We start from the raw sequence: 13,909 nt of genomic DNA on the forward strand, positions 1-13,909 counted from the left end.
CAGCCAATGCCTAATGGCTGTCTACAGTGCCGGGGTGCCGCGTTTCAGCCAGGTTTGAAGTTTTTTTTAATCTTTTTCTTTGTCTAGCGGCCGCTGCTGCTCAACAGAAGCAGCAACGGCCGGAAATGGGGGCTGGCACTGCCGTCCGTCACGGGGCGGGGGGAGCAAAAAAAAAAAGGTGCCGGTACGCCGTACCGTTGCGTACCGGCACAAAAAAAGCACTGCATATATGTCACAGGGGCGTAGCCAGACAACAGATTTTGGGTGGGCCTAGGCAAGAATTGGGTGGGCACCAAGTATTCTACCCCCCCCCCCCCCCAAAAAAAAATAAATTATCTCAGCTGGTGGAAAAACGCTTCTTTCCACCTTGGCAGCAGGCATGCACTGAAAATTGAGCATGCGCAGGTGCCTGTGTCATGGAGAGTAGCGTTTTCGTTACCATCAGGGGAAAATCTTCAGCTGGCGGAGCTTGGGATTCCCACCAGTTACCACTAAACATGTGCTACTGTTGGGTGGGCCTGAGCCATAAATGAGTGCGCCCTGGCCCACTTAAGCCCACCTGTGGCTACAACACTGGTCTAAAATATGATTGGGGCCACAATAGGCGCCACATAAGCCACTCGCTTTCCCTTTGGGTTCAGCCCTCTGGTACTCAGAAGCTGCCAGAATTTGAAGCACAGGAGTCCCAAGGAGGAAAGCATGGATAACAGATGTCAGGCAGAGGAGGAGGCTGGAGAGGTATCAGGTGAAAAGAAATCGTAGGTTTGTTCGTAATAGACTAGGCAAATTCAAACACACACACTCAGAGCTCCACAGGAGACCTATCTGAGGACAGAGAAAGCTGGGAGTTGTTTATACATAGGCAGTGGAATGGGGTGGGCTACAGGAGCCATGACCCCACCAGTATTTTGTCCAAAACAGCATCAGCAACTAGAGAGCTTGGAGGGGGACTAGAGATAGTTTTTTCTGGCCTCTCCAACCAAATATGTTCCACTGCAGAACCAATCAGTGGAGACCTTCTACAAGGACCAATCAGCCCACAAAATCTAGGAAGACATTAATTGGGTGGCGCAGCCTCATTGGGCAGAGACAGATAGTGGTATCAAAGCAGGAAGAAGCCTGAGCTCACCTTAAGTTAAGTACCAACAATTATTACAAGTCAATGGCAGTTGTAATCGTTGGCACTTTTACTGTGCCCTGAAGCATGCAAAACTTATAGGGGCCAATATTCAGACCAAGGAAGACAGCCCAGCTAACTCTCACAGTCGGCAGTGAGGCCGGATATTTAATACTGGGCTGTATCCAGTGACTGGCATTGAATATCTGGTTTATTTTGGCCAGTTTAAACTTAATTGGCCAAGCCAATATTCAGCGCTAGCCGGTTAAGTTTCTTATGGCCAAAGATAGGCCTGCTATTTCGGCAGCCCGATTTGGCCAACAAATTTAGCTGGCGATATGCTGAATATTAGCTGGTTATATCATGCAATATAACTGGTTAGTCGCTGGCCCCTGGATTCTTGATAGCATGACTTAAGCTGTGTGTGCAACTCAATTAACAAGCCAATCAGCACTGATAATTACCAATGAACAAGCAATTATTGATACTAATTGGCATTACTTAGAATTTATGCACAGAACTGAGCGTATTCTATAATGTGATGTGTGTAAATTCTAAGTTGCATATTTGAAAAGGGGGCATGGCCATGGGCATGGAATGGGCGGGTCATGTGCATTTCTAAAATCTATGTGCATAGTTATAGAATACCTCCAGTCTGCGCCTAATTTAGGCATTGGGATTTATATCAAGTTTTACTTGGCGTAACTGCCCATCACTAAATCTAGTCGAGCGGACAGGTGCTTGGCATATTCTATAAACCTCGCAGAAATGTAGGCTTATTCTATAGAGTACACTTAAATTAAGGTGTACTTTAAAGAATATGCTTGTGTGTATTTCATTTTGGTGCCAATTTTTAGGCGTGATATATAGAATCTAGTCCTAAGCACTGCTGAATATTTATGGATAGCTGTTTTAGCAGGAGCCATTCCTGACCAGTTAAATAGCGCTAAATATCAGGGGGAATAATATTCTATAAGATATGTGCATATTCCAGAGTCACACCCATGATCTGCCTATACTCTGCATAAAGCTGACCCGACATGGCCATGTTTCGGCACAAAGGCCTGCCTCAGGGGTCAAACCAATCTTTTGTACGGTGGTAACAAAACTTGGCTTAGAGAAAAAGTCAGAATTCTGGCTGCTAAAATGTTGTGCTGTCACAAATGAGGAGATCACTCTGAAAACCTAACAGCACCTCACCGGCGGAACCGGTGATGTAATCAATGCTTTTGCATTGATCTCCTCATTTGTGACCACACAATGTTTTAGCAGCCAGAATTCTGACTTTTTCTCTAAGTCAGGTTTTGTTACCACCGTACAAAAGATTGGTTTGACCCCTGGGGCAGGCCTTTATGCCGAAACACGGCCGTGTCGGGTCAGCTTTATACCTTGTTTTATAAAGATAGACTCTTATATTCTAAGGGTCGTTTTTATACCTTTTTATAATAAAGACTCTTATTATCTTATATATATATATATATATATATATATTTTTTTTTTTTATTTCCTCTTTCAGTCTGTCTCACTCTTTTGTTGCTCAAGTTTGCGTGAGGGATTTTTTCTCCTTTCCATTTTTTACTGCCTATACTCTGCCCATGTTTACGCTCCTTTGCACCTACATGCTAAATGATGTTGGCACATGTTACAGAATAGCGCCTAGCTCTTATGCATGTAATTGTCAATTAGTGGTGCCAGTCATAAGTTGCCATTATTCTGTAACTTACGCATAGTGCACCTGTCTTTGGACACCAGTGTATGGAATTGCCCTTAAAACTTGTAAAGTATTAACAATACAAGCTCTTCAGATGCTGGCAGATCACCTGTAAGTCTTTTTACACGATATCTTTTTTCCTATAGGTTCGGAAGCTGACAAGTGATTTTTCCATTATTTTGGCCATCCTCATTTTCTGTGGAATTGATGCCTTCTGTGGATTGGAAACACCCAAACTGATTGTTCCCAGCAAGTTTAAGGTTAGAATATTTTCCATTTTTAGGGATTCCCAAACCTGGCCTAGGCTCCCTACAGTCAGTTGGGATTTCAGGATAAACATAATGAATACGCATGAGATAGATCAGGATGTACTGCGGTATTGTATGCAAATTTATATCAAGCATATTCTTGGAGGATACTATGAAAATCTGAATGTCTATGTGGTCCCAGGACAAGTTTGGGAAGCCCGGTGCTAACAGAGCCAGGGGCCAGTACAGAAAGCCACTGCGAGCAGAAGCGTGCAGTTACCACAATGCACAAAGGTGTTCAGTGCAGTACATGTGGGTGCACAGTATATTAAAATGAATGGTTGAGGCCCTTAGGAATTCCTCTTCAATGCATAGAAGTAAATGGGGATTTTAATGCGCACAGCGCAAGAAATTCACCACTAAGTCCGAGCAGTAGCTTTTGTAAAATAGCTGTTCAGTTGTGCGTGGTATGAAATGTCTGTAGTTCTTTGGTGGGATTTGCAGATCTTAGAAAAGGCTCCACATTCACCAAGTCTATTCTAAAATATTATACAATGACCTATACAAAGTTATCCTCATAAACTCAGTAAAGTTGTGATTCTGTAGGAATTCATGGCACTCAAGATTTTAAATCATGATATTCTTTTATGGTGTTCTTGTAAAGCCAACCAACCCTAGCAGAGGATGGGTTGTGTTTCCGTTTGGAGAGAATCCATGGTGGATGTGTGTGGCCGCCGGCATTCCTGCTATTTTAGTCACTATCTTACTGTTCATGGACCAGCAGATCACGGCTGTCATCCTTAATCGTAAGGAATACAAGTTACAGGTCAGTTCCACTTCCTTTGGATTTCTGGATAATCAGGGATACTCTACTCAATGAAAGAGAGCTTGTTTTGCAGCTCCTCTAGTTCTTCTTCTTCAAGTCTTTGATCTTTATGAATTCTGAGTTCCTAATTTATGAGCTTAGAGAAAACTTACTGGGAAATTGCTCTGGTGCACTGATACACCTGAGCTAAATCTGCAATTGGGATGCAAAGCTTGAGCAAAAATAGCTAGAATGTTGCCACTTGGTTTTTCAAGCAGAAAGACAACAAAATCTTCCACAGAAAGTCCAACAAGGCAGTCATAGAAATGGAAGACCACCATGCATCAGGGTGATGTGAAACAAGGTTGCTTTTATTCGTCATCCAACTGTGCCGGCAGTATTATTAAGGAGCTGCAAGAGGCAACGTCTAAAGATCTTTTGGTATTCAGTTCATTCTTTCTATGGAGATATATTGCTTTAGAAGATTCAGCAGTGTACTCCTGATGGAGGCTGTATAGCCGAAACACAGCTATGTCGAGTTCACTCAGCTGGGACTTGTTACTGTTGAATGAAGAATACAAACAACCTTATGCCACTTGGTTTTTAACATGCCCAGTCTATTGGACTTTAATTCCTATTGTACTAAACTAATGAGATGCAGGACATGGTGGTGTTGAAATGATTTTATTAAACTGAAAACAGTCATATTCTGCTTCGTTCACTGCAGACTGTACGAACTGGTTGTAGAGGGCCTGATGCTCGCCAACACAGGGAGCTCTTCTTTCACACTACTCCAAAGATAAATATGAAGCCTCCAGGGGTCTCAAATTCCTCAAGAGCCACAAACCAGTTAAATTTTCAGGCTACTTTAATGAATATGCAGGAGAAAGATTTGCATATACTGAGAACAGTGAGCATGCAAATCTATCTCATACATATTCATTATCCTTAAAAAATGCTCAAAAACCAGACTGAACTGATTTTACCCCCATCCTGAGTGGTCTGTGGCCCTTGAGGACTGGAATTTGAGATCATTATGCCAGGGCCACGGGGGGGGGGGGGGGGGGGGGGGGGGACAAATTTTCCCCAGGCCTGGCCTGGCCTTCAAGGGGGGGCCTGGGCCTGGCGCCGGCAAGCTTCTTCTTGCTGCCTGTTTCCGGGTCTGTCCTCCCCTGCTCCTTCGTGGCAATGTAAGCCGCATTGAGCCTGCCATGAGTGGGAAAGCGCGGGGTACAAATGTAACTAAAAAAAAAAAAAAAGACCCGGATGATTGCATTAGTGTGATATCGCATTAATGCAGTCATCCAGGTCCTGACTCCCAGTATGGATGGGAGCAGGCATGCAGGAAGCAGCTTGCCAGCACAGGGCCCCCCTCCCCCTTGAAGGCAAAGAGGGGAGCAGTAGTGCGAGTAGGGAGTGTGAGTAGGTAGGGGGCGGAGACTTATGGCAGTCTGGTTCTGCCCTGGGCCCAGCTGTGTCTCTCAGTGGTCATGCGCCATGCTAACTGCTCCCACACTCCAAACTTTCAGGCATCCAAGTTATGGCATTGGGGTTCAGTGGCAGCATTCTTACCTCCCATGTCAGTCAATGCACTTCTTCCAAGCATCCAAGAGCCTTCAGACCCTGAAACATATAAGGGACTTCATGTTCCCTGCCCCATTCCTGCCAAACCAAAATGGTCTTTGGGTACTCCAGACTTCACTCAGATCTCCAAAACACCCCTTCAATCTTTGTTATATGAGTCAAAGTGTCAGCGATGCCTCAGAGGTTTCAGAAGCCTTTTCGGGGATATAATTAGGGTTTTGGAGGGTAGGGGTCTGCTCAGAGGTCTTTTTGGTGTTATATAGGGCTATAGAGAACCCCCAGGGCTCTTTTAGTGCTATACAAAATGACAGGATGCCCATATCCCACTGCATATGTTGCAAGGAGCGTGGAAAGGATAGTCTGTTGGGGACCGAAGAAGTGTTGGGCTCAGAGGACTGAATAATTTCAGGGGCCCTTTTACTAAGCTGCGTAAGCGTCTACGCATTCCCAACATGCGCCAAAATGGACTTACCACCTGACTTCTGCGTGGCTCTTGCGGTAATTTCATTTTTGGCGCGCATTCTCTTTGTGCGTCTGAAAAATATATATATTTTTTTTTTGGCAACTGTAGCGGGCGTGCGCAGGTCATTACTGCCCAAATTCTTTACCACCAGGTCTATGGCTTTCGGTAAGGTCTGAGACCCAAAATGGATGTGTGGCAGTTTTGATTTTGCTGTACATCCATATTTTGGGGGGAAAAAAAGAGGCCTTTTTTACAGGCGCGCTGAAAAATAATTCTGCGCACACCCAAAACCTGCGCCTACACTACCGCAGGGGACTTTTTACCGCGGCTTAGTAAAAGGACCCCTCATTTTGGATGTACAGAAGCATGTTAATACAGACCACCAGCAGGAAAGTTAACTGCGCCCTGCCTTAGGTGGCCTGCTTTAACCCTCATTAATATTAACAATAGAAAGTACATCCAGCGTTAATACCTAATGAAACTACCTAATGTGGGGTTTTTTTTGGCAGACTCATTTGCATGCACATTAGCATGTAAATAGCATGCATTAACATGTTTAGTACATGCTTTTTTTTTTTTTTTTAGCTAATATCCATTGCTCTTTTATATATTACCCTACAAATAATCTGCCCGATATTCAGCCCATGGTAGCAAGTGGTGTCTGAGCCATTCATAGCCAAAGGCTAAACTCACCCTGAATATTCAATACCAGGGCATGAACGACTCCCAGCATTGAATATCTGAGTCTCAGTGGTCACCTGGAAGTTAACCTGGCACCATTAAAGTTCCTGGTTAAAGTTAGAGCAGCCTTTTTTCTGTCCTAACATTATGCAGTTACTTAGCTGGTTACCAGACTGAAAATCCTCACTAACCAGCTAAAAAAAAAAAAAAGTAGGCACTCCACTCTCAGCCTGCCCCTAACCTAATCAGTTAGGAGATGACCTGTTAGCAGTGACATTAACCATTTAAGTGCTGCTGAATATCATGTGCCAGGTCGCTCAGCGGCATTTAACCAGGCAGGAATCTCTCCTGCCCAGTTAAACTCTTTTGAATATTAGGTGGAATGTTTACTCTGTTACATACCTCTCACTGGTCTGAGCCACAGTCTCAACAATTGTGTACCACAGTTCTGGGGTCTTATAGCAAGTTTAGGTGTCCATTACTCCCAGCAGCACACTATAGACTTTTTCATCTATACAGTTTCATTACATATCATCATGAGTGCAAGTTCTTTGGGTACTTGAGTATTTCTAGAATAAGATCTACTTCATGCATCACCTCTTCACTCTCTACCTTCCTTTCAGCTATCCTGAGTCTGGGTGAGTGAGAAGGTGCTACAGAAAGCAGATCTAATAATAGGAGTACTCAAGTACCCCTAGAGCTGACACCTGTGCCCAGGGCCACTGAGGGGAGGGGGGGGAGCAGGGGAAGCAAAATTCCCCAGGCCTGGGCCTCCAAGGGGGGCCTGGTGTTGGGGTCTCTCTCCCTCTCTTGCTCCTGATGGAACCCAGGTGATCATGTCCCGACAGGAGCAGGAGAGAGAAAACTCTGGCACTGGGCCCCCCCTTGGAAGCTGGACTTTGGGCCAGGGCCTCTGGTTTGGCTGGTGGGGGTCCCCCCAGGCCCCGCCAGCAGAAGAGGTCTTCCTTCCTCCAGCACTGCTCTTCTTCACTCTGCTGCCTTGCGTGCCGAGCAGCAGCTTTCCCCCTCAGGCCACACATGCATGGTTTTGAAACCGAGCACGCACAATGTGAGAGAAAAAGCAGCCGCAGGGGCAGGCTGTGCAACAGAGTGAAGAAGAGCAGCGCTGGAGAAATACCTCTAATGCTGGCGGAGCCTTGGGATCTCCGCCAGCCAAGGCAGTTGCAGTGGGCAGGGGGTGGCAGCGATAATCCTGAGGGGTGGCAGCAGTGGCAATAATCCTGGGAGGGGGTGGCCGTGCCCCGGGTCTGGCTCAGTCTCTCAGCGGCCCTGCCTGTGCCCACTGTACACCCCTGGCATCCTCTTTATGTTACACTTGTACTTAAGAGTGTGGAAAACTGATCTATAGAAATATTGAAGTTTGGTCTCTTTTCAGAAAGGGGCAGGTTTTCATCTGGATTTTTTCTGTGTGGCAGTCCTTCTCATCATCACTTCAGTGATGGGCCTTCCTTGGTATGTGTCGGCAACAGTTATCTCTTTAGCACACATGGAGAGCCTTAAAATGGAAACAACAACATCTGCTCCTGGGGAACAGCCTAAGTTCTTGGGAATCAGGTAAAAAAGTCAGAGAAACTCATATCTTGTCAGCCTGCTTTTCAATGGGAATAATGTAGAAAAAGATCCCTGTTCAGATATTGCTGCCTGTTAGGTTCAGTCTTCTGTCTGCTTTTCTAACCACCCCAGTGCACTAGCTTCTTGTCTTCCTCTTCTGATCCCTCCAGGCCAGCAGTGGGCAGTGTTTGAATACCATATTATCTTCCTTTACCAGCCAGGTTCAGTTTTGCAATCTGAATCATGTGATACTCCATAGTCTAGGTGACACCAAAAAAGGGAGCTAGATGATGTATAATACACACAGCAAATGGGCTCTTGTAGTTCAAACTTTCGCTGTGTTTTGCTTGCTTGTCTGAGCTGTGTAAGGGATTCTTGTTCTTCTGTTCCCGTCAATGCTCCATAATCTTGCAGAATTTGTTACCATAGTGAATTCAAATCTCAAGACTTTAGCAGTGGAGACGGCAAATAGAGGGATTTCTTATGCTAATATTGTGCTCACTAGGGTAATTTTATATAGGGGCATCTGGGTGGGGAAAAAAACCCCAAATAAACCTATTTTATAAAGGCAATATAGGCTCTCTCAGAACTAGCCTAAGGGGGCCAGTGCGTAATTGTTACAGGGATTAATTAGATTTTGACATAATATATCAAACTAATGTTTTGATTTATGGCAAGAATTTCCTTTTATTAATTTCAAAAGCAGTGTAGTTTGACAGCCTTTTATAAGTTATTATTGGTGAACAAGTGCTGCCCAGAAACAACGCATTATAATATACTAAAGAATATCAATCCCTATATAAATATGAAGTAATTATTAAAATCACAATTTCCATATGCTTTTGGCTATCTATATACAAGTGGCCAAACCAAAAGAAGAAAATAAATCCCCCATGAAGTCTTCTTGTAACTACAATAGTGAGGAAATGCATCAAAACAGACAAGGATCACAAATGCCCTTTATTTAAAGTGAATGACACAAGTAGATGGCACAGGGATCAGACGACATGGCTGTGTTTCAGCAATTATGCCTGCATCAAGAGTCAAAGATACAGAGTTGATAACCTTCTAAAGCAGATACACATGCAATATTGTAAACAACAATCCACAAAGAAACAGCATTCTTGTGTTTCTTTGAATACAAGTTGTCAGTGTAAACCAGTGGCATAGCTATGGGGGGGCCATGGGGGCGTGGGCCCCCCAAATTGGCTCTGGGGCCCCTGGTTTGAATGGCAGGGTTCCCTAACCCCTGTGCATCTTCCTCATGTGCACGTCACATCATTGATGCGTTTCACTAAAATGAGCATGCACGCGATGTGAGGGGAAGTGCAGGGTAGGCAATGTGGTGGAGACCAGCGCTGGACAAATGCTTCAGCTGGAAGGGGTTGGGGACTCCCGCCAGCTAAGATATGTGAGGTGGCAGTAGCACCGGGGGAGGGGAAGTTGTGGGGAGACAGGCCAAAATGTGCCCCCCCCCCCCCCCCACACACACTTTGGGCTCTAGACCCCCCCCCCCCCCCCCCCCCATGTCGAGGTCTGGCTATGCCACTGGAGTAAACGCCGAAGTGCTGCTTCGTCATGGATTGCTGTTTACAGTATTGCATGTGTATCTGCTTTAAACGGTTATCAACTGGATCTTTGACTCCTGACACGGTCATAATTGCTGAAACAAAGCTGTGTTGAGTCTGATCCCTGTGCTATCTTTATACATTCATATCTATTGGAATAATATAGAACACCTGGGAAACAGTGACTTTGTGGTCGCTGCTGGTACTGCAACTTCTCATAGATGATACTGACATCTTATGGCCAGTGCTGGAGGTACTACAGCTTCATGTGTTTCCCAGCCAGACAAAAACTGAGTATTACTGTAATGTCTGTTTTGAACATGCATATGATCTAGTGCCATGGGATGCATATGAGGAGACAGACTGAAACATTGTGCTGCCTCAGGCTGTGAGGTTTTGTCCACAGGGTGGGCCATATCAAATATAGGACTCCTAGTAATATAAAACGGGGTAAATGAATGATATTGAGATGGGCTACACCAGTTGTAGTGCCACAGAAGTAGGCTACATGGTGCCACAGTGGTAGTGAAGGCCTTGGTGTTGAGGTGGCAACAAAAATGAGAGCTATGGAATTGGCCACATTGGGCTTCAGGGACTGTGGTTAGTGTGCTACAGGGGTGGTGTCAGGCAGTCTACGAGAAGCATGAGCCATGGTTGTGGGGCAACAGAAAGAGGCATCATAAGAGGTTTATGTGCTAGAAACATAACTGTTAGGATAGAAGTTCAGTGGATGGGAAACTTATGGATTTTCTGCTTACTTTATATATGTTGTTTGTAGGGAGCAAAGAGTGACTGGTCTCTTTGTCTTTATCCTCACTGGTGTCTCAGTCTTCTTGTCACCTGTCCTCAAGGTAAAATATTTTATTTTTGTTTCATTCTTTATCAGCATTACAGTTTAAATTAAAGGAAATACATTGTATTCAAATCGATGTGTAGTACTGTTATTTACTTCAAAATAGTTTGCTAGACAATCCTAATGAATATGAAAATCTTGGGCCGGAATCAGTAAATGGCACCAACGTTAGGTCCTGTTAAAAATCTGCACTAAGTGCCAATTCTATACAGGACACTCAGCACTAAGCAACCTTTATAGAATGACGCTTAGAACGGATTCACACGCCCAGCTGTGGACACAAGGACTTATGTCTGCTGAAACCTGGTATAAATCCTACTATTACTATTATCATTTCTATAGCGCTACTAAATGCAGCGCTGATGGCAGCTGAGCGCAGAAATCCAAGGATTCTATTACCTAATTTCTGAGAATGCCCCTAACCCACCCATGCCCCTTTGATGGCCACGCTCCCTCAAGTCCACCGAGACACAGAGCCAGGCCCAGGGCAGGGTCACCACAGCTGCCGTGGCCACCGATACCCCCCCCCCCCCCCACACACACACACTCTTGATGCAGCTGCTGATTCCGCACCTCGCTCACTCAGGCCGCCCTTGCCCCCTACCTTCCTATATCAGTGCATCTGTTCCTCCCTCCTGCTCCTGTGTGCCACAGAGGCTAAAACTAGGCACCTTCTTACCCTGATATAAAGTTATTCTCAAACTGGTCTGACCCAATATGGTATTCTTACGTTCTTATGCTGTGTGAGGAGCTGGTGGGCTTGGGATAATTGTGAACAATATCGATACTTTCAAATTTCACTCAGTAAGTTACAGCTGCTAAAAATGCAAATATAATGTTTGGGACTTTTCAAAAAAGAATGAGTAGAGAGATGTGGTAGCCATGTTAGTCCACTTTTAAAGGTAAAATGTATGAAGTTAGTCCAATAAAAAAAGGTATCATCTTATTTTCTTTTCTATGTTTTATTTTATTCTATTTCTATTGATTACCTAAAAAAAGAATGGAGAACAAAATTTGAGAATAACATTTTGCCTCTGCATAGGTCAATGGTGTGACTTCATCTTGAAAACTGTGTGCACTTCTGATCATTCTCTATGAAAAAGGATATAACAGAACTAGAAAAGGTTCACAGAAAGGCAACAAAAATGATAAAGTGAAGAAAGGCTACAGGTTAGGGCTCTTCAGCCTGCAGAAAAAAAGTCTGTGACGCACATTGGGAAGAATAATCCTAATTATAGTTACTCGATACTAGGGTCCACCTTCGGAGCCGGCACCCAAGAAAAAGATCTAGGTGTAATCGTAGACAATATGCTGAAATCTTCTGTGTAGGGTGTGATGGCGGCCAAAAAAGTAAACAGAATGCTAGGAATTATTAGGAAAGGGATAGACATTAAGACAAAGAATATTATGATGCCTCTGTATCGCTCCATGGTGCGACTTCACCTTTAGTATTGTGTGCAATTCTGGTCACTGTATCTTAAAAAAGATACAGCAAATTAGAAAAGGTTCAAAGAAAGGCGACCAAAATGATAAAGGGGATGGAACTCCTCTTATATGATGAAAGGCTTAAGAGAGCTCTTCAGCTTGGACAAGAGATGGCTGAGGGGGATATGGTAGGGATTGACAAAATACTTAGTGGTGTAGATTGGTAAACATATATCAATTGTCTTACTCTTTCAAAAAGTACAAAGACGAAGAGACACTCAAGGAAGTTACATGCATAGGAGCCAACTTTGTGGGTGCTTGAGCACCCCCAATATTGAGAAAAAACCTTGTATGTGTCCAGGGAGGGGTTGTTTCCATTGGGCTTAGCACCACCAATAATTTTGAAAAGTTGGCTCCTATGGTTACATGGTACTACTTTTAAAACAAACAGGAGGAAATATTTTTTCACTTAACGAATAGTTAAGCTCTGGAACTCGTTGCCAGAAAATTTGGTATCAGCAGCTAGTGTATCTGGGTTTAAACAATGTTTGGACAAGTTCCTGGAGGAAAAGTCCATAGACTGCTATTGAGATAGACATGGGGGAAGTCACTGCTTTTCCCTGGGATCAGTATCATGAATCTTGCTACTATTTGGGATTCATCAGGTACTTGTGACCTGAATTGGCCACTGCTGGAAGCAGGATACTGGGCTAGATGGACTATTGGTCTGACCCAGTATGGCTATTCTTATGGTTTTATTCTTATGTTCTTCTAAATTTACCCCCATGTGACCAAAGTTATAGAATTCCCCTTTATAAGATTTTATCATCAATAGTAACATAGTAACATAGTAGATGACGGCAGAAAAAGACCTGCGCGGTCCATCCAGTCTGCCCAACAAGATAAACTCACATGTGCTACTTTTTGTGTATACCTTACCTTGATTTGTACCTGTCCTTTTCCGGGCACAGACCGTATAAGTCTGCCCAGCACTATCCCCGCCTCCCAACCACCAGCCCCGCCTCAATAGATGTAACCATGCATCTCCCATACGAACAGCCATCCGCAAAGTATGCGCCGTTGCATCCAGGGTAAGGAAATCAGAATAGCACTTAGGGTCCTGTTTACTAAGGCGCAATAGCATTTTTAACGCGCCTAAAATTAGCGCGTGTGCTAACCATGTAGGCGCCTATAGGGATATTGTAGTCGCATACATGGTTAACGCGCATATATGGTTAACATACTTTAAGGACATTAACGTGCCTATTACGCGACCTAGTAAACAGGGACCCTAGTCAGAAAATGATCATTTATGCCCCAATGTTTATTTGTTTATTTAAGAGATTTCTAACTCACTATTTTTAAAACTCAAAGCAAGTTACCACTAACATATGTAGTAATGCAAACATACACAAGTAAATGATAGTACAATGGCATTCATCCGCACTTTTACTGCCTTCATCTAGCTGGCTCCTTATAGAATTATCCCTGTATAAAATATAGATGTACATTTCACCTGTACCCCTGCTGTGTTGTGTAGTCCTTAGTGGTGCTCATGATCTAGTGCAGGGGGTAACGGTACGAGGGCCGCTTGATAACAGTGATCATAATATGATCGGTTTTGATATTGGCATTGAAGGAAGTGAAACTAGGAAATCAAGTACGCTAGCGTTTAACTATAGAAAAGGTGATTACGACAAAATGAGAAAAATGGTGAAAAAAAGACTGAAAGGAGCAGCTCGCAGAGTAAAAAACTTGCGTCAGGCGTGGATGCTGTTTAAAAACACCATCCTGGAGGTTCAGGACAAATATATTCCACGTATTAGAAAAAAGGGAAAAAAGACTAAACGTCAGCCGGCGTGGCTAAACAGTAAGATAAAGG

General features: G+C 44.0%; 1 protein-coding gene across 3 annotated transcripts in view; it reads left to right on the forward strand.

Moving 5' to 3' along the window:
* LOC115476681 (electrogenic sodium bicarbonate cotransporter 1-like) overlaps window positions 1-13,909 on the forward strand; it is a 79,496-nt gene that overhangs the window by 47,342 nt on the left and 18,245 nt on the right. For all 3 annotated transcript variants that reach the window (XM_030213193.1, XM_030213194.1, XM_030213195.1), the window contains 4 exons: window positions 2,975-3,088; window positions 3,741-3,902; window positions 8,006-8,184; window positions 10,528-10,600. In XM_030213193.1, the coding sequence (XP_030069053.1) occupies window positions 2,975-3,088; window positions 3,741-3,902; window positions 8,006-8,184; window positions 10,528-10,600 (528 nt within the window). The remainder of the gene's footprint in view (window positions 1-2,974; window positions 3,089-3,740; window positions 3,903-8,005; window positions 8,185-10,527; window positions 10,601-13,909) is intronic.

Source organism: Microcaecilia unicolor, chromosome 8, assembly GCF_901765095.1.
Source record: "Microcaecilia unicolor chromosome 8, aMicUni1.1, whole genome shotgun sequence".
NCBI lineage: Eukaryota > Metazoa > Chordata > Amphibia > Gymnophiona > Siphonopidae > Microcaecilia > Microcaecilia unicolor.